The sequence below is a fragment of the Monodelphis domestica genome, chromosome X (genome assembly GCF_027887165.1).
Source record: "Monodelphis domestica isolate mMonDom1 chromosome X, mMonDom1.pri, whole genome shotgun sequence".
NCBI classification, from domain to species: Eukaryota; Metazoa; Chordata; class Mammalia; order Didelphimorphia; family Didelphidae; genus Monodelphis; species Monodelphis domestica.
Genome location: NC_077235.1, coordinates 75,706,057 through 75,729,912, shown reverse-complemented (window position 1 = coordinate 75,729,912; position 23,856 = coordinate 75,706,057). Strand labels below are relative to the sequence as shown.

General features: G+C 40.8%; 1 protein-coding gene across 7 annotated transcripts in view; it reads left to right on the top strand.

The window, feature by feature from the left end:
* The window catches only part of LOC130456157 (uncharacterized protein C8orf48 homolog), a 103,016-nt gene that overhangs the window by 34,821 nt on the left and 44,339 nt on the right, over positions 1 to 23,856 (top strand). For 6 of the 7 annotated variants that reach the window (XM_056809614.1, XM_056809610.1, XM_056809609.1 and 3 more), the window contains exon 7: positions 1,327 to 1,574. The exons of the other annotated variant lie outside the window; for it this stretch is intronic. In XM_056809614.1, coding sequence (XP_056665592.1) covers positions 1,327 to 1,431 — 105 coding nt within the window. In that variant the 3' untranslated portion in view covers positions 1,432 to 1,574. Of the gene's footprint in view, positions 1 to 1,326; positions 1,575 to 23,856 lie in introns of those variants that run through there. 7 annotated transcript variants of the gene reach the window in all.

The window sequence follows — 23,856 nt, the reverse complement described above, 5'->3', positions numbered from 1 at the left end:
ATGACAATCACAAGTACCTCCTGTGATTGCTGTGAGCATCAAATGAGATTTTGGTAAAACTCTTTGCAAGGTCTATACAAATGTTTTATTATTTGGATGATGACGATTTTCCCTTGTAAGCAGTTCCCCTGCTCTCCTGGCCTACTACCGGTCTTCTGTTGCAGCACATTTTGTGTGGAGTTCCTTCCAGAATTCTGTAATTGTCTGCATTCTCCCTGAGCTACTTCAGTTTGTTGAGACGTGGCTTAGCAAGGGTCAGATGTAATCCCATGGTTGGGACAGAGGGGTTAAGACAGATCATTTTTGATCCCCTGATTTGTTTTTCCCACCAAATTAGTGTAATGAGGATTAGGGAGTCTGTCATCGGGTTGAAAACCTTATATCCACTCTCTGAATAGCGGCTGCTATCCAAAATGTATAGTTAATAAAGAAAAGCATAGAGGGCCAAAATCCATGCTCCAATAAAGAAATGGTCACACAAGGGGTGAGGGGACATTTTCAGTGAACAGCCGTGGGCCTTAAATTACTCATGATGAGAAGTGCCAGTGAGAGCCAAGCTGTGGATTCCCTCCCCACCTAGCCACCTGGGTGGCAAAAGGTGGGAATTGTCAGTGTTGGCAGGATTGTGGAAAAACAAGCATTGTCATGATGTGTGAATCCATCCAAGCGTTTTGGAAAGCAATTGGAATGAAGTCCCTACCCCTTGGCCTCGAGGTTCCACTGCTAGGCCTATGCCTAAAGCAGGTCTGTGCTGAGAAGAAAGGCCCCCCCCCTCCCACCAAAACACTGAGCAGCAGCACTTTGTAGAGTTACAAAGAATTGGAGAGCAAGTTCCACGAGGTGCCCCACACGAAAGTGTGGGATCTTTCCAAGCTGCGTCAAACAGTAGGAAGAATTCGGAGATTTATATGAACTGATGCAGCAGATACACAGCGGCTCCAGAGATGTCAGTGGAAGGAAGGAAGGGCAGCAAACAATCGAAACGACATTCCAGGGAATTGTGATCAGCAGGCCTGGCCCCCCGGAAGCTCTATGAGAAGCAGCTCCCCCTCGTTGCCATTCTTTGGGCAGCCATGACTGAAGACTTCTTTGCCAGTGTCTGTCCTTCTAGGGATAAGCCCATCCACCCAAGGTCAGGGTGGGCCTCAGACAGAAGATGCAGCAAGGTTTGTTCAGAGTCCAGTGCTGTAATAAGGCCACAAGCAGGAGGAGTTGTCGTCATCATCATCATCATCATCATCATCATCATCATCATCATCGTCCTCATCGTCTTCATCATCAACATCATTGTGCTTGTTATTGTTTTCCTGTCTCTTTGTCTTCTAGGATCTTCTCAGCCTCATTGAAGAAGTCCACCAAAGTCTCCCCAGGCTTCCCAGTGACCCGGAGGCCATCTGGAAAAGATGGAATTCTCAAGGTCATGTTGGGTAGACTGTGGTTCATCCCAGTCCAGAGTAGATTTTTCCAGGATGGAAACAGGCCCTCCCGCCTCCATCCTATGGCCCAGCTAAAGCCTTTTAGGTGTAGCCAGCTGACAATGACACCTTGATCAATAAACACATGTTTCTGTTGTGTGTCTGAGTTGCTGCCATCATTCCCGCAGGTCCACATCGGTCATCAGCTTAAGGGCACTTCAACAAAGACCCCCAGGGTGACTCCCCCCGATGCTACGTATGAGGGAGAAGCACAAATTGGAGGAGACCCAGTTCCTTCTCCTGCTTACAGCCTACTAGGGAGATAGGACCCAGACACCTATAAGTATGATCTATAAGAACACATTGGGTACATCAGGGAAGTGCAGAGTGAAATGCCCCATGAGGTCTCACATCCCGAGGGATGAGTTGAATAGCTGAAGAGGAAGAAGAGGACTATTCCAAGCCCAGGACATGGCATGAGGAAATCCATCCCCTGGGCTCAAGGAGTTCCCATTCTCCTGGGAGGCGAGTACCCTGGGCCATTTTCAGGGGCAAATCAAATGGAAAATGTCCATGGTCCTTAGGGTGGATCTGATGTGCCCAAGGCTCTTGGATTTGGGGGCCCTGAGCTGTCCCCACCAGGGTCCGAGGGGAGACGGCCTGTGATCAGAGGGGTAGTGATGGTGCTTTGAATTGTCTGGTTGAGGCTGTTGCCTCCTGATTTTCCGTAAGGGAGCCTCGCTCTTGTAGCTAGACACTCCTGCCTGCCCCCGTGCTGGCCCCTTCAGGTACAAAGTCCATTCCCCAGAAAATGGCTGTGAGGACTTTTCTGGGGGCAGCCAGGCTGAATGCTGCCACTCCTAGACCTCTTCTTCCTGTCTGTCTGCCTGGGGCAGTAAGGTTTCTTGCATGGCTATTCTGTTTCCTGGGTGAGACTTGAACTCCGGTCTTTCTGGCTTGGAGTCTTCATTTCAATCTGTCTGTGCATCTAATTGTCTGTCTCTGTCTCTTTCTCCCTCCCTCCCTCCCTCCCTGTCTGTCTGTCTCCCTCTGCCTTTTCCTCTCTGCCTCTCCCTCTCTTCTCCTGTCCCCCCATTCCCTATCACCCTCCCTTTTCCTCTCCCTCTCTCTCTCCCTCCCTTTTCCTCTCTCCCTCCCCCCTTTCCTCTTCCACTCTCCCTCTCTCCCCATCCCCCTTTCCCCCTGGCCTCCTCTGTCTCTCCCTCTCCCTTGTCCTCTCTCCCTCTTCCCCTCCCTTTTCTGCTTCCCATCTCCCTCTCTCCCCCTATCTCCCTGTCCCCCTCTTTTTCTCCATCTCCCCTTTCCGTTTTCTTCTTCCCTTCTACCAGTATTCCTGTCCCCTCTCTCTCTGCCCTTTTCTTCTTCTGCCTCTGCTGTTTCCTTTTCCTCTCTTCCTCTCCCTCTCCCCCATATCCTCTTGTCTTTCCCCTTGTCCCCCTGTCCCTCTTTATATCTCCCTCTCCCCTGACTTTTTCTCTTCTCTTCTCCCTATGCCTCTCCCTCTCCTGCTCCCCCTCCCTTTTCCTCTGCCCCTCTTCCCCTCTACCTTTCCCCTCTTATCCCCTTCTCCCTCTTCCCTAATCCCCCTCAGTCTCTTCCTCTTCCCTCTTTTCCTCTTTGCCTTCCTCTCCTCCTCTGAAACTCACTGTTCTAAACCCCTCCCAGCTGACACTCCCTGTTCTAAGGCCTCTCCCTGCTTTGGCATTCCATGTTCTGAGGCCCCTCTTAGCTGTGACACTCTTTTCTAAGCCCCTCCCAGCTCTGAGGCTACCTGTTCTAAGCCCCTCCTAGCTCTGACACTCATTGCTCTAAACCCCTCCCAGCTGACACTCCCTGTCCTAAGGCCCCTCCTTCCTCTGAGGCTCTGTGTTCTAAGACCCTCCCAACTCTGACCCTCCCTATTCTAAGCCCCTCCCAGCTCTGGCATTTTGTCTTCTAAGCAGTTCCTATCTCTGACACTGTGTTCTGAGGCCCCTCCCAGCTCTGACACTACTTATTATAATCCTGTCTCTGCTCTGGCATTTTGTGTTCTAAGCTCCTCCCAGCTCTGACATTCTGTGTTCTAAGATCCCTAAGAGCTCTGATATTCTATGTTCTAAGGCCCCTCCCAGTCTTGGCATTCCATGTTCTGAGGCCCCTCCCAGCTAGTCAAATCTCTGTCTAAGCCCCTCCCACTCACTGTTCTAAACCCCACCCAGTTGGCACTCCCTTTTCTAAGACCCCTCCTACCTCTGAGGCTTTGTGTTCTAAGCCCCTCCTAGGTCTAGCATTCTGTTTTCTAAAGTCCCTCCCAGCTTTGGCATTTTGTGTTCTGAGGCCTGTTCTACCTCTGACACTCTCTGTTCTAAAGCCCCTCCCAGCTCTGAAACTCACTGTTCTAAACCCTCCCAGCTGACACTCCCTGTTCTGAGGCCCCTCCCAGCTCTGATACTCCCTGTGCTAAGCCCCTCCCAGTCATGACACTTATTCTTCTAAACCCCACCCACTTGACATGCCCTGTTCTAAGTCTCCTCCCACCTCTGAGGTTCTATGTTGTAAGAGCCTTCCAGCTCTGGCATTTTGTGTTCTAAGCCCCTCCCAGCTCTGACACTCCTTATTCTAAGCCCCTCCTAGCTCTAGCATTCTGTGTTCTAAAGTCCCTCCCATCTCAGTCAGTCTGTGTCTTGAGGCCCCTCCTACCTCTGACACTCTGTGTTCTAAGGCCCCTCCCAGCTCTGAAACTCAATGTTCTAAACCCCTCCCATGTGACACTCCCTGTTCTAAGGCCCCTCCCAGCCCTGACATTCTGTGTTCTAAGGCCCCTCCCAGCCCTCAAATTCTGTGTTCTAAGGCCCCTCCCAGCTCTGACATTGTGTTCTAAGCCCCTCCCAGCTCTGATACTCCTTGTTCTTTTTTTAAAGTTTATTTATTTAATTAATTACTTTAAAATATTTTCCATGGTTACATGATTCATGTTCTTTATCTCCCCTCCTCCCACCCACTCTCACAGCCAACAAGCATTTCCACCGGGTTTTATATGTGCCATTGATCAAGACCGATTTCCATATTATTTAGTATTTGCACTAGGGTGATACTTTAGAGTCTACATCTCCAATCGTATTCCCATTGAACCATGTGGTCAAGCAGTTGTTTTTCTTCTGGATTTCTGCTCCCACAATTCTTTCTCTGGGTGTGGATAGTGTTCTTTCTCATAATTCCCCCACAATTGTCCTTGGTTTGCTGCTAGTCGAGAAGCCCATTACATGTGATTCTACCACAGTGTCCTGGAGGTTGTTCCAGTTCACATGGAGTCCCTCCAGTTCATTATTCCTTTCACCCCAATAGTATTCCATCACCAACATATACCACACTTTGTTCAGCCATTCCCCAATTGAAGGGCATCCCCTCATTTTCCAAACCTTTGCCACCACAAAGAGCTCAGCTATGAATATTCTTGTACATGTCTTTTTCCTTATTATCTCTTTGGGGTACAAACCCAGCAGTGCTATAGCTGGATCAAAGGGCAGAAAATCTTTTATTGTCCTTTGGGCATAGTTCCAAATTGCCCTCCAGAATGGTTGGATCAGTTCACAACTCCACCAGCAATGAATTAATGTCCCCACTTTGCCACATCCCCTCCAGCATTCATTACTTTCCTTTGCTGTCATGTTAGCCAATCTGCTAGGTGTGAGATGATACCTCAGAGTCACAGTTGTTTTTATTTGCAGTTCTCTGAGTGTAAGAAATTTAGGCACTTTTTCATGTGCTTTTGATAGTTTTGATTTTCTTTATCTGAAAATTGCCTCTTCATGTCTTTTGCCCATTTATCATTTGTGCAATGGATTGATTTTTTGTACAATTGATTTAGTCCCTTATAAATTTGAGCATTTAGACCTTTTTCAGAGCTTTTGTCATAAAGATTTTCCCCCAATTTGTTGGTTCCCTTCTAATTTTGGTTGTATTGGTTTTATTTGTATAAAAACGTTTTAATTTGATGTAATCAAAATTATTCATTTTATATTTTGTAATATTCTCTGTCTCTTGCTTGGTCTTAAAATCTTTCCTTTCCCATAGATCTGACAGGCAAACTATTCTATGTTCACCTAATATACTTCTAGTTTCCTTCTTTATATTTAACTCATTCACCCATTCTGAATTTATCTTGATGTAGGATGTGAGTTGTGCATCCACATAATCTCTTCCGTACTGGTTTCCAATTTTCCTAGCAGTTTTTGTTAAATAATAGGTTTTTCTCCCCAAAGCTGGACTCTTTGGGTTTATTATACACTATCTTGCTGAGGTCATTTACTCCAAGTCTGTTCCACTGATCCTCCCTTCTGTCTGGTAGCCATGTAGCCAGTACCATATTGTTTTGATGATCACAGCTTTATCATACAGTTTAAGATCTGGTACTGCTAGGCCCTCCTCCACAGTTTTTTTCATTATTTCCCTTGATAATCTTGATCTTTTGTTCTTCCAGATGAACTTTGTAATAAAATTTTCTATTTTGGTAAAAAAGTTTCTTGGTAGTTTGATAGGTATGTCACTGAATAAGTTAATTAATGTGGATAGCATTGCCATTTTTATGATGTTAGGTAAGGATGTCTCCTTACCTAAGAGAAATTAATGTTTTTCCAATTGTTTAGATCTAGTTTTATATGTGTGGAAAGTGTTTTGTAGTTTTGTTCATATAGTTTCTGTGTTTGTCTTGGCAAAGACACCTCCTCCCTTTTCCTCTTCCCCCCTCCCTCTCTCTCCTTGTTCTCTTCTCTCTCTCCTCCTTCCTTTTCCTCCTACCCCCTCCCTCTCTCCCCTTGCCCCCTTCTCCTCTGTTTCTTCCTCTCCCCTCCCTTTTTCTCTTTCCCCTCTCCCCCTCCGTTTTCCTCTCTCCCTCTTCCCCTCCCTTTTCCTCTCTCCATTTCCAAGAGGAAAACTCTTTCTCTGTCCCTCTTTCCCTCTGTCTCCCTTTCATCCATTGTCTCTCCACTCTGCCTATCCCTTTCTCTCCCCCCCACTCTCTGTCCTCCTGTCTCCCTCCCTCTCTCCCCTTGTCCCCTTGTCCCTCTCCCTTTTCCTCTTCCTCTTTCTCCCTCTCACCCTCTCTTTTCTTCTTTCCTTCTCCCCTTCCCTTTTCCATTACCCCTCTTCCTCTCTCTGCTTGTCCCCCTCTGCCTCTCTCTCTTTCCTGCCCCTTTTCCTCTTTCCCCCTGTTCCTCTTCCTCTTCCTTTCTTCCCCTCTCCCCCTTTGTCTTCCTCCCTCCTCCCTCTCTCCCTCTATTACGCCACATAGCCTGTTGAAGTGCGAATGAGGACTGAGAGCAGACAAAATCCAGCACAAACCAAGGCAGAGGCAGGTCCTTGGGTAGCTACCATGTGGCTGGATTGGCGTCATGCGGCCATTCCTTGGAGACAAGTTTTTTGCCTGTAGACCCCAGCCCATTTGGTTGTTGGGGGTTCTGGCCATGTGCCAGCTGTTCCCAGCTTCTGTCAGGAGAAAGCCCACAGGTCTGCAGAGGAGCCCCATTCTCAGAGTTGCAGGCCAGTGGCTCCCTTCAGTTGGAAGCCCAAGCCATGAGGGAGGAAAGAATGAAGAGAGGGCTGGAACCTGAGCTGGAAAGGGCCTCAGTGGCAATGGAGGAATGTGGACGAGCCACCCAAAACCCAAGAGTCCTTGGCACCCTGCTAGGCCAGGGCATGGAATGCCCTTCCTCGATGGCCCTCTGGTCCCAGGCAAGGAGGGTAAAAACTCAGCCCTGGATCCAGTTGGGGTTCATTTGTGGCAAAGGAAAAGAGTGTCTCTCCCTGTCTCATTTCCTACCTGGTTGCTGACTCTGGACAGGCTGGAAGCCTCTTGGGCATCCCCAAGGCTTTAGCAAGTGGTGATGGAGAATCTCTGGAGCCTTGCCCGCTCCAAATGGGAAATGCATTTGGGTAAATGCAGCATCCTCTGCCTGCCCTGTGTGTCACTTGGTTACAGGAAGCCTTGGGTGCAAGCCTCCCCTCCCCAGGGAAAAGCCTGCCATAGCATGGATGAGCAGGGGCCTTGATTGTCCAGGGCCACATCTCAGAGCAGATCTCTGCTCCTCACTGATGATCCCCACAGAGGCTCAGCCAAGGGCCCCTCAGGGCATGTACCCCTTGGCAATGGGCATCATGGCATTTGCCAGTAGAGGGGTGGCCTAGGGATTGCTGGGTCTGGATAGGCTTCCTCATCTCCTGCCCTGACCATCTGCTCCCCCTGGATGTAGCCCCTCTGCAGGGTAGCTGCAGCACCAGGCTGGCCTCCCTGGGGGCTTGCCCCTCACCCCCATCTGCCAGCCCTCACTGTTTCAAGTCTGGTCCAGAAGCTCTGGCTCTGCTTTCTGCTAGGGGAAGTGACTCCTTGTTTCATAGCCTGGCAGGGGTTGGTAGGGAGGTGCAGAGGAGGGATCCCCTGCATCTACCTCTGCTCTCTGGAAGAGGCACATGGAAGGCAACTGTCGATGTGCATTTATTATGTGCTTAATGTGTGCCAGGTATTGTGTTAAGTGCTGAGAATACAAATAGAGGGACCTAGAAAGTCCCTGCCCTCAAGGACCTTCCATCCTAATGGAACAAGGCAGCTCCTGGGAGGAAACTGAGAAGGGATGATTGGGGTAGAAGGACATTGGAGGGGCCTGGTAGAAAAGGAAGTCTGGGGAGGGAGAAGTCTACCCTGGAAAGGAATGAGGTAGGGTTCATGGTTGTCCTGGGCCCTTCCTTTAAATGGAGCCCATAGGGTGGGGGGAACCTGTTCGAGTTAGAGGCTCAGAGGGTTCTTCCAGAGTGGGGAGGCTGCTAGAGCATGGTGGATCAGAAGTGTGGAGGAGAGGAGGAAGGAGAGAAAGGGAAAGAGCCAGCCCCTGTCAGGAACTGGGTTCTTCTCCACAGCTGCCTCTTTGGACTGCCAGGGATGACTGTCTTTAGAGGAGACTGACTCTTTAAGAGGCCATCCCAAGTAGCCCTGAAGTCATCCTTTAGTTGTCCAGTAGCCAAAGGGGCAGGGAGGCATAAACACTTCCTTTCCCAAAGGCTAAGGCCACTGCCAGGTCATCACCCATTAAAGCCTCCTATCCTTAAGTGGGACACTCAGGGTAGGCATCCCTCAGGGCCCAACCCTGCACAGGCTGAGAGGGCAACCACTCATTTGATCAGAGTTCCCTGCTCATCCCTCCTGCACAGTAACATTTGATTCCCCAGAAATGTGCCCTTGGAGGACTCTTATCAGAGGGAAGAAGGGAGGGTCAGAGGATAACAGGAAGTCTTGACTCAAAAATGGCGACCTTGGCATCAGCCTCTCAGAGATGAAAAAGAGTTGGAATGTGCCACAGCAGAGCAGGCTGGGAACTAGGTGTCAGCTGTTTGGAACTGGAAGGAACATTTGGAAAGTTTGCCTTCATTCTTTTGTTTGTTTTGATATTGCCTTTTCCCTTTCCCATAGCCTTAGTGGAGGAGCCATGCCTGGCAACAGAGAATAAGACGTTTGACTCAGCTCTGGCTTGTTCAAGAGAGTGGAAATAAGGAAGGAAGCAGGCACTTCTTAAGCACTCGCTATGTTCCAGACACTGTGCTCTGCACTGAACATACAAATAGAAGCAAAAAGAAGAAATCTATTCCTTGCCCTCTAGGAACTTCCATTCTATTGCAGAAATAGCCCACAAAAGGGAGCTGAAATAGTTGGGGAAGGAGCATGAAGGTGCCCAGGTCATATGATGCTGAATTCTGGAAGCCCTCTATAACCTTCCCCCCAACCCTCCCATCCGGCTTTTTAGGCTTCTTCTACCCTACTCTACCACATGTACTCTCCATTTAGTCACACTGTAAAGATTAAAATTTAGGGGAGACTGAGGCAGGTAGAAATTAGTTTCTCTCTGCAAGGAGTATTATATTTTTAGAGGTTTTTTTGAAGATTAAGGATTAAAGAAAATACAGGATAAGGAAAACGTGCCTAGGCCAGAGAGGCCTAGACAAGAGCTCACCTACATTATGGAAAGAGTCATGTCTGCCCCAAAATTGAAGTCCAAAAGAGACCGCAAAAGCTTTTGCAATCAGGTTAAATACCTTCTCGATCTCGGCCCAGGTGAGATTACAAAGCATTCTGGGCTTGTGGGGATTGAAGTCCTGGATTCCAGTCCATTTTTACAACACTGACCTTGGATCATTTCCATAAACAAGACATTTCATATGTTGGCTCTGGGCATTGTTTTGACTGTCCCTTAAGCCTAGAACACCGTCTGCCTCTTTATCTGTTTCTTGGTTTCCTTTTTAAAAAATTCATTATTTTCTTAAATGACTACACTTTAAAAAGGTGATGTAGAAAATGCAAACTTAATTTTAAAATATGCTATATATACATTCCCCCAACCATCCAGTTGTTAAATGTTTACCGGAATAATCTTGTTCACATGGTATTTTATAGCCCTTCTTTCCTTGTCACAAAGCATGCATAAGTGCTTTAGAAGTCTACAAATGTTTCTAAAGGTGTTTTTCACCACTTCCAGGAGCTCAGGGGTTATAGTGCACTCGCTTTAACCACTACAAATTCCAAATCCAATGCTTTGGCCTCAGTTCTTGCTATTCTAAATACTGGATTATTTTATCATGGTTTTATAGGGACTGTCCCTCAGGAAAATGTCCGAGGAACTCTTTTGCATGTCTTGCTGAGTGTTCTGATATTTCTTACTCTAGCATAGTACCAGGGATGTTTAACAACAATTTGTTGACTAATTCACTAAAATGTGCTTTACAGTTGGACATTTAATTGAATTTTTAATGTGAGTCAATGCATGTGGTTACTTCCTGCATATTGGTTTTTTGGTTTTTTGTTTGTTTGTTTTGCATATGGTTCCCATTTATTGAATGAAGAAGTTCTAAGTAATAGCAGCTTACTAGAGACAACTGAGGTAAGGCGTGCTAGAATGACTGAGCACTGTGTGACACAGTTAGAACTCTAGGAACTCCAAGAACGATACAAAGCAAAGACAGGACCAAGGTCCTGTCCATAGTAATCTACAGCAATCCTGCCAAAAGAAGAATTGATCAAAACTCTATTTCTTAACCAATACACCTTTTGTTACTAGAGTTTACAAATCCAGTAGAAGGCAATTGAATGTACACATTAATGAATGCATTGATTTGTAATGTTTCCATTACAAATAGTGAGATAAATAAACCAAACACTTTAGGACTTTTACTAAAAAAAAAAAAACCTGAACAGTAAGATTGTAGATTTGGAGCTGGTGAGGGTTTTGGAGATAATTTAGTTCAACACTATGGGTTTTTTTCAGATGAGGAACCTGAAGCCTAAAATGGGTAAATGGTTTGTCCAGAGACACACATTAGTAAAGGATGGAGCTAAAGGTGAAATCCAAGTCTTCTTGACTCCAAATCTAACACTCTTTTGACTAAATCGCATTGTGATATTTTAAATATGGTTAAGTCAAAAAGGCCCTAAGCACCTAGTCAGATGAATTCATGAAATAGAGGAAAGTGTCTTGCCCTCATGATAAAGCTTTATGAAAAGTGTATTATTGTGGGATTATTTCTTCTAGTTCCTCTGTCAAAGTCCTGTTCTACTGAATACATCATCATGGTCATTCATTAACTCTGGATTCTCTAAGACAATGCCACCAGAGTTCAAACTCTATCAGTGTCTATCCAGTTCTGAAGTGGCTTTGAGTAAAGATTTGATGATGAGCTGGTCAACTGTCTAGGGGTCATGCAAATTCAGAAAGGTTCATTAGCTTGGGTTCCTTTTAATGCCAACTGAAGTTCTACTTTCTACAGGAAGTCTTCCCAAGCCCCTCTTAATACTAGAGCCCTCCCTCTGTTAATTACATTCTGTTTCTCCCTCATATAGCTTATTCATACATATTTGCTTATTGACTAACACATTCGATTAGAAGCTCCTTTAGGGCAGGGGTTCTCTCTGGCTTTTTTGTATTCTCACCACTTAGCTAGGTACCTGGTGTGTAGCACACAGTTCATAAATATTTATTGAGTGATTGGAAGGTCAGGAACAGAGCAGGGAAAGGAATGAAGGCTGGCTTGCCTGAGTTCCTCCACAAAATTGAGGAGGGATATTCTTGGGGGGAAAAGGCTGCAGGGATAGTTGGAGACCCGGGTGCTGAAGCCTCGTATCCAAGTCTAGAAAGCCTAGAGTAGGCCTTGAGGGGAAACTCCATGGCCTTGGTCAGTGTTTTGTGTAGATGTATAATTTACCTGACCCAAAGGAGAGTCGTGAATTGGTCAGGTGATCATGTAGCACTTAGCAGCAACATTCAAAGATCTGGTCTCAAGAGCTTTCTTTTCTTTTCCATTTTCAAAGCAAATCTGGCTTTGAGATTAAACAAGTTGGGGCAAAAATAACTTCATGTTTTCGGATACCAGATCAGTCATTTCACTGACGTGAGGGACTCCCAATGAGCAAACTCCCCGCAGTAACTGAAAGCCTGAGTTCCGAAGCCATCTGGGTAACTGTGAATATATAGCCAGATCCAAAAGAGACATTGGTTATTTTTTATTTCAGGAGATGTTTTTTCATAATTTTTGATTCCCAATTTTCCTCTCCATTCAATTTCAGGATTTACAAATTTGACCATAATGAACTATTTCTTGCTAGAATTGTGAGGATAGCCAACACACCTGGAAATGCTCCCTTCTTCTGGAGAGGGAGTGGAGAGAACTGTGCTTGAGCCCTAACTGTCATTCTGTAGTTTCTTGGCCTTGGCCAAATCATTTTCCTTCCCTATACCACAGCAAAATGGCTTAGGTTTAGACTAGAAAATGATTTTTTTAAAGCAGTATTCAGTGCTGGAAGAGTCGTGTAATTATAAGCACACTAATACATTATTGGAGAAGCTGTGAGATGCTGCAGGCATATGTATGTATGCATATACACACACCTGTAACTCCATACTTCCCAAAGCACTTGGCCATTAAACTGTAGAAATGGGAGTTCCTTTCCCTCTCTATGTCCAAAGGTTATTGTAAAGATCAAATGAGGAGTGATATAAAGCAGAATGTTTGTCAGTTATTATGATAATGCTTCATACTTTCCAAAATATCCTTAATTTAAATACCTAATGGCACCAGTTTGGGGATTAAACATAGTTGAGTCTTTTTGGTGGGAGGCAGGCAAAGACAGGTATTTCGATTAAAATTAAGTTAAATTGTGGCAACAAAGTTCTGAGCACATTCAATTTATTTGTAAGGTTAGCAGTTAAAAATAAAAGGGGTCTCTAGCTCCTTGGCAATCCAAAAGACCCTGAATGAGGGATGCCATTATTTTTATGGACAAAAGGATTAAAATAGAAAAACTATAAGGCAGTTTGCTTAGCTGTTCTCCAATTAATGGGAATCTATTTTCTTTCCAATTCTTTGTTATCACAAAAAATACTGCTACAAATATTTTTATGTACATGGGGACTTTCTTGTTATTGATAACTTCCTTGGGGTGTTAGACTAGTATTGGAATCTTGAGTTCAAAGAATATGAATATCATAATCATTTTATTTGCATAATTCCAAATTGCTTTTCAAAATAGTTATACCATCTCACAACTCTACCAACAATGTCTGCAACGTTAAGTATTGCCATTTTTATTTTTATCATTTTTGCCAATTTTCAGTGTGGGAAGTTAAACTTCAGGGTAGTTTTGGTTTGAATTTCTCTTAGTATTGATGATTTGGAGCATTTTTCATGGGTTATGAATATATTACAGTTTTTTTTTGAGAAATGTTCTTATCTTTTGGCCAGTTATCTTTTGAAGAATGACTCTTAATCATATATATGTATATACAAATGGTGTTATATATTATTATACTAAATAATGAATTTTTATATGTTATACTATTTATATATCTTGATATTTGATAAAAATTTGATAAAATTTTATTTGATAAAAATTGTTTTTTTCTGTTTGATCACTTCTCTTCTTACTCTAGGTGCATAAATATTGTCTGTGCAGAAGCTTTTTCACTTTCAAGTAATGAAAGTTATCTATTTTACCTTTGGTAATTAACTCTATCTCTTGTTTGGTTAAGAATATATCCTCTGACAGAAGGCCAAAATGACAAATGTTGGAGAGGATGTGGAAAAGTGAGGACACAAATACACTCTTGTGTATTTGTGGAACTCCAGCCATTTTGGAGAGCAATTTGGAATTACACCCAGAGAGCTATAAAACTATGTATGTCCTTAGACCCAGGATCTGTTTCCCAAGGAGATCAGGGAAAAAGGATTGGAACCTAAATCTTCCAAAATATTTATAGCAGCTCTCTTTGTGGTGACAAAGAACTAGGATTTGAGGGGATGCCTATCAATTGGGGAGTGGCTAAACAAATTGTGGTACATGCTTGTGATGGAATACTACTGCACTGTAAGAAACGATGAGCAGGTTAATTTTTTAAAAACTTGAAGGAACTACATGAGATGTTGAAGAGTGAAACGAGTGGAACCAAGAGAACATTAAATACAAATACAGATTTAATATTTGAAGAATAACTTGTGAATGTTTCCCTACAGAGAATGAACTGAGAAGTAGAAATACAAAATACTCTCAATATTTTTCCATATGATACTTTCTATGGTGTGGGGAGGGGAGGGAAGGGCTGAATAATAATAATAACAATATATCTCTTACTCATAGTTGCACATGGTATTTTATCCTCTTCTATTCTAATTTTTAAATAATTTTTTATTTTAAAAATATTTTTCCATGTTTACATATTTCATTTTCTTTTCCTCCCCTCTACCCTCCTCCCTCACAGATCCAATGAGCACTTCCACTGGGTGATACAAATGTTATCACTTATACCTATTTCCATATTATTCATTTTTGCAATAAAGCAGTCTTTTAAAAACCAAAACCCCAAATCATATATCCATATAAATAAATGATGTCATTTGTTTTTCTTCTGGGTTTCTATTCCGTAGTTCTTTCTCTCGATGTGGATAGCATTCTTTCTCATCAGTCCCTTGGGATTTTCTTGTATAAGCAAAGCCCATTACACTGTATTGTTCCACACTGTTTCACTTCCTGTGTATAATATTCCCTTGCATCAGTTCCTGGAGGTTCTTCCAGTTCATATAGAAATCCTCTAGTTCATCATTCTTTTCAGCACAATTGTATTCCATCACCATCATATGCCTCAATTTGTTCAGCCATTCCCCCTCACTTTCCAATTTTTTTTGCCACCACAAAAAGCTCAGATATGAATATTTTTGTACAAGTATTTTTCTTTATTATCGCTTTGGGGTATAAACTGAGCAGAATTCACTCCACCAGAAATAAATTAGTGTCCCAATTTTGCCACAACTCCTGCAACATTTATTATTTTCCTTTACTATCATATTGGCCAATCTGCTAGGTATGAAGGGTATCTCTGCATTGTTTTGATTTGCATTTCTCTAATTAGAAGAGATTTAGAACACTTAAAAATTTAATTAATTGAGAATATTTGTACATGGTTACATAATTCATGTTCTTTCCCTCCCCTCCTCCCACCCCCATCCTGGAGCCAACAAACAATTCCCCTGGGTTTTACATGTATCATTATTCAAAATCTATTTCTGTATTATTAATATTTCTAATAGAGTGATTATTTAAAGTCAACATCCTCAATCATCTCCCCATCAACCCATGTGATCAAGCAAATGTTTTTCTTCTGTGTTTCTACTCCCACAGTCCTTTCTCTGAATGTGGATAGTGTTCTTTCTCATAGATTCCTCCAAGTTGTTCAGGATCACTGCACTGCCACTAATGGAGAAGTCCATTACATTTGATTGTACCACAGTATCAATCTCTGTGTACAAAGTTCTCCTGGTTCTGCTCCTTTCACTCTGCATCAATTCCTGGAATTCATTCCAGTTCCCATGGGATTCTTCCAGCTCATTATTCCTTTGAGCACAAAAAGATTCCATCACCATCAGATACAACAATTTGTTCAGCCATTCCCCAATCAATGGAGACCCCCTCATTTTCTAATTTTTTGCCACCACAAAGAGCACAGCTACAAATATTTTTGTACACATATTTTTCCTTATTATCTCTTTGGGGTATAAACTGAGCAGTGGCATGGCTGGATCAAAGGGCAGGGAGTCTTTTAAAGTCCTTTGTGCATAGTTCCAAATTGCCTTCTATAATGGTTGCATTAATTCACAACTCTACCAGCAATGCATTAGTGTCCCAATTTCTCCACATCCCCTCCAACATTTATTACTTTCCTTTACCAATATTGTCCAATCTGCTAGGTGTGGGTGGTACCTCAGAGTTGTTTTGATTTCCATTTCTTTAATTATGAGAGATTTAGAACACTTTTTCATGTACTTTTTGACAGTTTTGATTTCTTTATCTGAAAATTTCCTATTCATGTCCCTTGCCCCTTTATCAATTGGGGAATGGCTTGCTTTTTTGTACAATTGATTTAGCTCCTTAAAAATTTGAGTAATTAGACCTTTGTCAGAGGTTTTTGTTATGAAGATTTTTTTCCCCATTTGTTGCTTCCCTTCTAATTTTGATTACATGGGTTTTATTTATAAAAAAAGTTTTAATTTAATATAATCAAAATTATTCATTTTATATTTTGCAATATTCCCTATCTCTTGCTTGATCTTAAAGTCTTTCCTTTACCATAGATCTGACAGGTACTCTAATCTATGTTCACCTAATTTACTTATAGTTTCCTTTACATTTAAGTCATTTACCCATTTTGAATTCATCTTGGTATAGGGTGTGAGATGTTGATCTAAACCTAATTTTTCCCATATTGGTTTCTAATTTTCTCAGCAGTTTTTGTCAAATAGTGACTTTTTGTCCAAAAACATGAGATCTTTGTTTTTATCGTACACTATTTTGTTGAGGACATTTACCCTAAGTCTATTACATTCATCCTCCCTTCTGTCTCAGTACCATTTTGGTTTGATGACCATTGCTTTAAAGTACAGTTTAAGCTCTGGTACTGCTAGGCCCCCAACCGTCACATTTTTTTCATTATTTCCCTTGATATTCTTGATCTTTTGTTCTTCCAAATGAACTTTTGTTACAATTTTTTCCAATTTAATAAAAAAAAAGTTTCTTGGTAGTTTGATAGGTATGGCACTGAATAGATTGTCATCTTTATTATATTAGCTCGTCCCACCCCTGAGCAATTAATATTTTTCAAATTGTTTAGATCTAGTTTTAATTGTGTGGAGAGTGTTTTGTAGTTGGGTTCATACATTGTTCAAAACCTATTTCCATGTTATTTGCAGTAGAGTGATCCTTTAACATCAAAACCCAAATCATATTCCTATCGAACTACATGTTCGATCATATATTTTTTAATGCATTTCTGATTCCACAGTTCTTTCTCTGGATGTAGATAACATTCTTTCTCCTAAGTTCCTTGTGATTGTCCTGGGTCATTGCATTGCTGCTAGTAGCAAAGTCTGTTACATTTAATTGTGCTACAATGCATCAGTCTCTGTGTACAATGTTCTCCTGGTTCTGCTCCTTTCACTCTGCATCAATTCCTGGAGGTCGTTCCAGTTCACATGGAATTCCTCCAGTTCATTATTCCTTTCAGCACAAGAGTATTCCATCACTAATATATACCACAATTTATCCAACCATTCCCCATTGAAGGGCATCCCCTTGTTTTCCATTTTTTTTTTGCTACCACAAAGAGCACAGCTATGAATATTTTTGTTCAAGTCTTTTTCCTTATAATCTCTTTGTGGTACAAACCCAGCATTGGTATGGCTGGGTCAAAGGGTAGGCATTCTTTTATCTATCTATCTATCTATCTATCTATCTATCTATCTATCTATCTATTCATTCATTAATTCACTCATTCATCTATTTATTTTTATGCATTTTATTTTTTAAATCTTTTGTTTAGTTATTTTTCTTTTTTTTAATTTGGAAAAATTTAATTAATTAATTGAGAATATTTTTCCATGGTTACAAGATTCATATTCTTTCCTTCTCCTCCCCCCAGCCCCTCCCATAGCTGACATGTAATTCCACTGGATTTTACATGTCATTGATCAAGACCTATTTCCATATTATTGATATTTGCCCTAGGGTGATTGTTTAGAGTCTATATCCCCAATCATATCTCCATTGACCCATGTGATCAAGTAATTGTTTTTCTTCTGAGTTTCTACTCTCACAGTTCTTTCTCTATATGTGGATAGCATCTCTTTTTCATAAACCCCTTAGAATTGTCCTGGATCATTGCATTGCTGCTAGTAGAGAAGACCATTATATTCAATTGTGCCACAGTATATCTGTCTCTGTTCATAAAGTTCTCCTGGTTCCACTCCTTTCACTCTGCATCAATTCCTGGAGGTCATTCCAGTTCACATGGAATTCCTCCAGTTCATTATTTCTAGGGTAATCTTAAATGAAGTTTCTCTTTCTAACTCCTTTTGCTGAGTTGTGTTGGAAATATATAGAAAAGCTAATGATTTATGTGGGTTTTTTCTGGTACACTGCAACTTTGCTAAAGTTGTTAAGTATTTCCACTAGTCTCTTCATTGATTTTCTGGGGTTTTTAAAGTATATCATCCACAAAGAGTGATAGTTTAGTTTCCTCGTTGCCTACTTTAATCCCTTCAATTTCTTTTTCTTCTATAATTGCTATCTCTAGCATTTCTAGAACAATATTAAATAATAGAGGTGATAATGGGCATCCTTGCTTCACTCCTGATCTTATTGAGAAGACTTCTAACTTGTCCCCATTGCAGATGATACTTGCTGATGCTTTTAAATAAATACTGTTTATTATTTTGAGGAATGACCCTTCTATGCATATACTTTCTAATGTTTTCAATAGGAATTGGTGTTGTATTTTGTCAAAGGCTTTTTCTGCATCTATTGAGATACTCATGTGGTTTCTGTTGGTTTGATTATTGATATGGTCAATTATGTGGATGGTTTTCCTAATATTAAACCATCCTTGTATTCCTGGTATAAATCTCACCTGATCATAGTGAATAATCCACATGATAACTTGCTGGAGTCCTTTTGCTACTATTCTATTTAAGATTTTTTCATCTGTATTCATTCAGGAGATTGGTATGTAGTTTTCTTTCTCTATTTTTCGTCTGCCTGGTAGAGGGCTGCTCCACATGTTGGCCCCGGGGGTGGTTGCCAGTGCCAGGCAGCTGGGGCATGTGGGGCTCCTGTGGGGGCGGGAAGGAGGAGTGATCTTGAGCAGGCAGGCTGGCAGGCAGCTTCAGTAGCTCTTGTGGTGCCTCCTGGCCAGCTGGATGTGGAGGGGCAGGGAAGGGCGGGGCTGGGCCAGCAGAAGACTGGGTGGGGCTTTGGTTCATGTGCAATGGAGGAGTGCCTGGAACTGATTACCAGACACTTTTAGCACCCTAAAAATATAGTAATGGCGTTACTCACAATTTTTACCTCTATGTACTTTTGTGAGACCTTATTCTCAGCGTTAAATAATATCAAAACCAACCAGAGAAACAGATTGACAGATGAAGTTAGTAGTGCTTGCTTAGGCTTGAAGTGTACAAAATATTAACCTTCAATTGAAGATTTAACCACTGAAATTCAGCAAAAAAAATGTCACTAATAGCCAAGTTAGTTAAAGAATTCCCCCTCTCCCTCACTTATCTTAGTTCATGGCACCCCACACAAGTTAAATTATATCAAGACCAACAAAAGCAACCAACTGACAGATGAATAAAGAAGTCACTAATCAGGTAAGTTAAATAATTAGTTTTTCATTTATTTTTTCCCATTTGAATTATTTTATTTAGTCAATATAGAACATTATTCAATGGTTACAATAATCCCATTATTTCCCTCCCTCCCCTCCACCCAACCTTCCCATGGCCAACTCACAATTTCATTGGGTATTACTTGTGTCTTTGATCAGAAGCTATTTCCATGATGTTGTTTACACTAGGAAGTTCATTTAGAGTCTACACCCCCAACCATATCCCTTCGATCCATGTATACAAGCAGTTGTTTTTCTTCAGTATTTTTACTCCCACAATGTTTCCTCTGGATGTGGATAGTGGTTTTTTCTCATAGATTCCTCTAAGTTGTTCAGGATCACTGCACTGCCACTAATGGAGAAGTCCATTACATTCGATTGTACCACAGTGTATCAGTCTCTGTGTACAATGTCCTCCTGATTCTGCTCCTTTCACTCTGCATCACTTCCTGGAGGTCGTTCTAGTCCCCATGGAATTCCTCCACTTTATTATTCCTTTCAGCACAATACTATTCCATCACCAACATATACCACAATTTATTCAGCCATTCCCCAACTGAAGGGCATCCCCTCATTTTCCAATTTTTTGCCACCACAAACAGCGCAGCTATGAATATTTTTGTACATGTCTTTTTCCTTATTATCTCTTTGGGGTACAAACCCAGCAGTGCTATGGCTGGATCAAAGGACAGACATTCTTTTATCACCCTTTGGGCATAGTTCCAAATTGCCCTCTAGAATGGTTGGATCAATTCACAACTCCACCAGCAATGCTTTAGTGTCCCGACTTTGCCACATCCCCTCCAACATTCATTACTTTCCTTTGCTGTCATGTTAGCCAATCTGCTAGGTGTGAGGTGATACCTCAGAGTAGTTTTGATTTGCATCCCTCTGATTATCAGAGATTTAGAACACTTTTCATGTGCTTATTAATAGTTTTGATTTCTTTGGCTGAAAACTGCCTATTCATGTCCCTTGCCTATTTATCAATTGGAGAATGGCTTGATTTTTTGTACAATTGATTTAGGAGTAATTAGACCTTTGTCAGAGGTTTTTGTAATGAAGATTGTTTCCTAATTTGTTGCTTCCCTTCTAATTTTGGATGCATTAGTTTTGTTTATACAAAACCTTTTTAATTTGATGTAATCAAAATAATTGATTTTACATTTTGTGATTTTTTTCTAGCTCTTGCTTGGTTTTTAAGTCCTTCCTTTCCCAAAAATCTGACAAGTATACTATTCTGTGTTCGCCTAATTTGCTTATAGTTTCCTTCTTTATATTCAGGTCATTCACCCATTCTGAGTTTATCTTGGTGTAGGGTGTGAGATGTTGATCCAAAACTAATCTCTCCCATACTATCTTCCAATTTTCCCAGCAGTTTTTTTTTTATCAAAAAGTGGGTTTTGGTCCCCTAAATTGGGATCTTTGGGTTTATCATAGACTATCCTGCTGAAGTCATTTGCTCCAAGTCTATTCCACTGATCCTCCTTTCTGTCTTTTAGCCAGTACCAAATTGTTTTCATAACCACTGCTTTATACTATAGTTTGAGATCTGGGAGTACAAGTCCTCCTTCCTTTGCATTTTTTTTTCATGATTTCCCTGGATATCCTTGATCATTTATTCTTCCAAATGAACCTTGTTATATAGTTTTTCTAATTCCATAAAGAAGTTTTTGGTAGTTCAATGGGTATGGCACTAAATAAGTAAATTAATATGGGTAGGATTGTCATTTTTATTATGTTAGCTCATCCCACCCATGAACAATCAATGTTTTTCCAATTGTTTAGATCTAGTTTTAATTGTGTGGAGAGTGTTTTCTAGTTGTGTTCATATAGTTCCTGTGTTTGTCTCTGCAGATAGATTACTAAGTATTTTATATTGTCTAGGGTGATTTTAAATGGAATTTCTCTTTCTTATTCTTGCTGCTGAGATGGATTGGAGATATATAGAAATACTGATGACTTATGCAGGTTTATTTTGTATCTTGTAACTTTGTTAAAGTTGTTGATTATTTCAACTAGCTTTTTGGTTGATTTTCTAGGATTCTTTAAGTATACTATCATATCATCTGCAAAGATTGATAACTTGGTCTCGTTATTGCCAATTTTTATATCTTCAATTTCTTTTCCTTCTCTAATGGCTACTGCTAGTGTTTCTAGTACAATGTTAAATAGTAGAGGTGATAATGGGTATCCTTGTTTCACTCCTGATCTTATTGGGAAGGCTTCTAGTTTTTATCCCCATTGTAGATGATGTTTGCTGATGGTTTCAGGTATATACTGTTTATTATTTTTAGGAAAGGCCCTTCTATTCCAATACTTTCTAGTGTTTTCAATAGGAATGGGTGTTGTATTTTGTCAAAGGCTTTTTATGCATCTAATTGAGATAATTATGATTTTTGTCAGTTTGCTTATTAATATCGTCAATTATGTGGATGGTTTTCCTAATATTGAACCATTCTTTCATTCCTGGTATGAATCCTACCTGGTCATAGGGAATAACCCTCACTATGACTTGCTGGTGTCTTTTTGCTAGTATCCTATTTAAGATTTTTGCATCTATATTCATTAAGGAGATTGGTCCATAGTTTTCTTTCTCTGTTTTTGACCTGCCTGGCTTTGGGATCAGTACCATGTTTGTGTCATAAAATGAATTTGGTAGAACTCCTTCTTGGTTTATTCTGTCAAATAGTATAATATTGGGATTAGTTGTTCTTTGAATGTTTGATAGAAGTCATTTGTGAATCCATCTGGACCTCGGGATTTTTTCTAAGGGAGTTTTTTGATGGCTTGTTCAATTTCTTTTTCTGATATGGGGTTGTTTAAGTAATTTATTTATTCCTCTGTTAGTCTAGGCAATTTATATTTTTGTAAGTATTCATCCATTTCACCTAGATTTCCATATTTGTTGCCATATAATTGAGCATAGTAGTTTTTAATGATTGCCTTATTTTCCTCTTCATTAGAGGTGACGTCTTCCTTTTCGTCTTGGATACTGTCAATTTGGTTTATTTCTTTCCTTTTTTAATTAGACTGACTAGTACTTTGCCTATTTTATTTGTTTTTTTCAAAGTACCAGCCTCTAGTCTTATTTATTAAATCAATAGTCTTTGACTTTCAATTTTATTAATTTCTCCTTTGAGTTTTAGGATCTCTAATTTAGTCTTCATCTGAGGATTTTTAATTTGTTCGCTTTCTAGTTTTTTAATTTGCATACTTAATTCTTTGACCTCTGTCCTTCTTAATTTGTTAATATATGAACTCAAGGATATAAATTTCCCCCTTAGTACTGCTTTGGCTGCATCCCATAGGTTTTGAAAGGATGTTTCATCCTTGTCATTTTCTTCAATGAAGTTATTAATTGTTTCTATGATTTGTTCTTTAGCTAAACAGTTTTGGAGAGTCATATTGTTTAATTTCCAATTAATTTTTGATTTACCTCTCCATGTACCCTTACTAATTATTATTTTCATTACATTATGACCTGAGAAAGTTGCATTCATTATTTCTTCCCTTTTGCACTTATTTGCAATGTTTTTATGCCCTAATACATGGTCAGTTTTTGTGAATGTACCATGTACTGCTGAAAAGAAGGTATATTCCTTTTTGTCCCTATTTATTTTTCTCCACATGTCTACTAACTCTAATTTTTCTAAGCTTTCATTCACTTCTCTTACCTCTTTCTTATTTATTTTTGATTTGATTTATCTAGTTTGGATAGAGGAAGGTTCAGGTCTCCCACTAGTATAGTTTTTCTGTCTATTTCATCCTTGAGCTCCTCTAGTTTCTCCTTTAGAAATTTGGATGCTATGCCATTTGGTGCATATATGTTGAGTACTGATATTTCCTCATTGTCTATACTGCCTTTTATCAGGATATAATTACCTTATATCTCTTTTAACTAGATTTACTTTTACTTTGGCTTTGTCAGATATCATGATTGTGACTCCTGCCTTTCTTTTATCAGTTGATGCCCAGTAGATTTAGCTCCATCATCTTACTTTCACCCTATGCGTATCTATCTTCCTCATATGTGTTTCTTGTAAACAGCATATGGTAGGGTTTGGGATTCTAATCCACTCTGCTATTTGCTTGCATTTTATGGATGAGTTCATTCCATTCACATTCTGAGTTATGATTACTAGCTGTGTATTTCCCAGAATTTTGATTTTTACTCCTAGTCCTGCTTTTTTTCTTTCCCTATTTCCTTCTATACCAATGTTTGTTTATAATCAGTCCCCCTAATTCCCACCCTTATTTTACTTCCCTTTTTATCCCCCTCTTTCCTTATTCCCCCCCTTATTTTCCCTGTAGTCTTTCTAAAATTGCCCCCCTCCCTCTCCCTCCCTTGTACTGCTTCCCTCCATCCCTCCCAGTCCGTTTGTTACCCTTCTACTGCCCTATAGGGCGCAAATCTATTCTCTGCCCCAATGGATTGGATTGTTCTTCCCTCTTTGGGTCAGTTTCAAAGCACGTAAGAGTTGGGTATTTCCTATCTCCAACCTCTTTACCCTTCCAGTGTATTGATGTTCTCCCACCTCCCGCCATGAGCTTCTTTGTGACATAAATTTACCCCCTTTTGTTTCTGTTACCATTTCTTTTAGTATTAACCTCTTTTTTTAGCTCTAGTTGTATATATGTATATATACACACACACACGTATATGTAATTATGTATGCATATATCTATATACCAGTTAT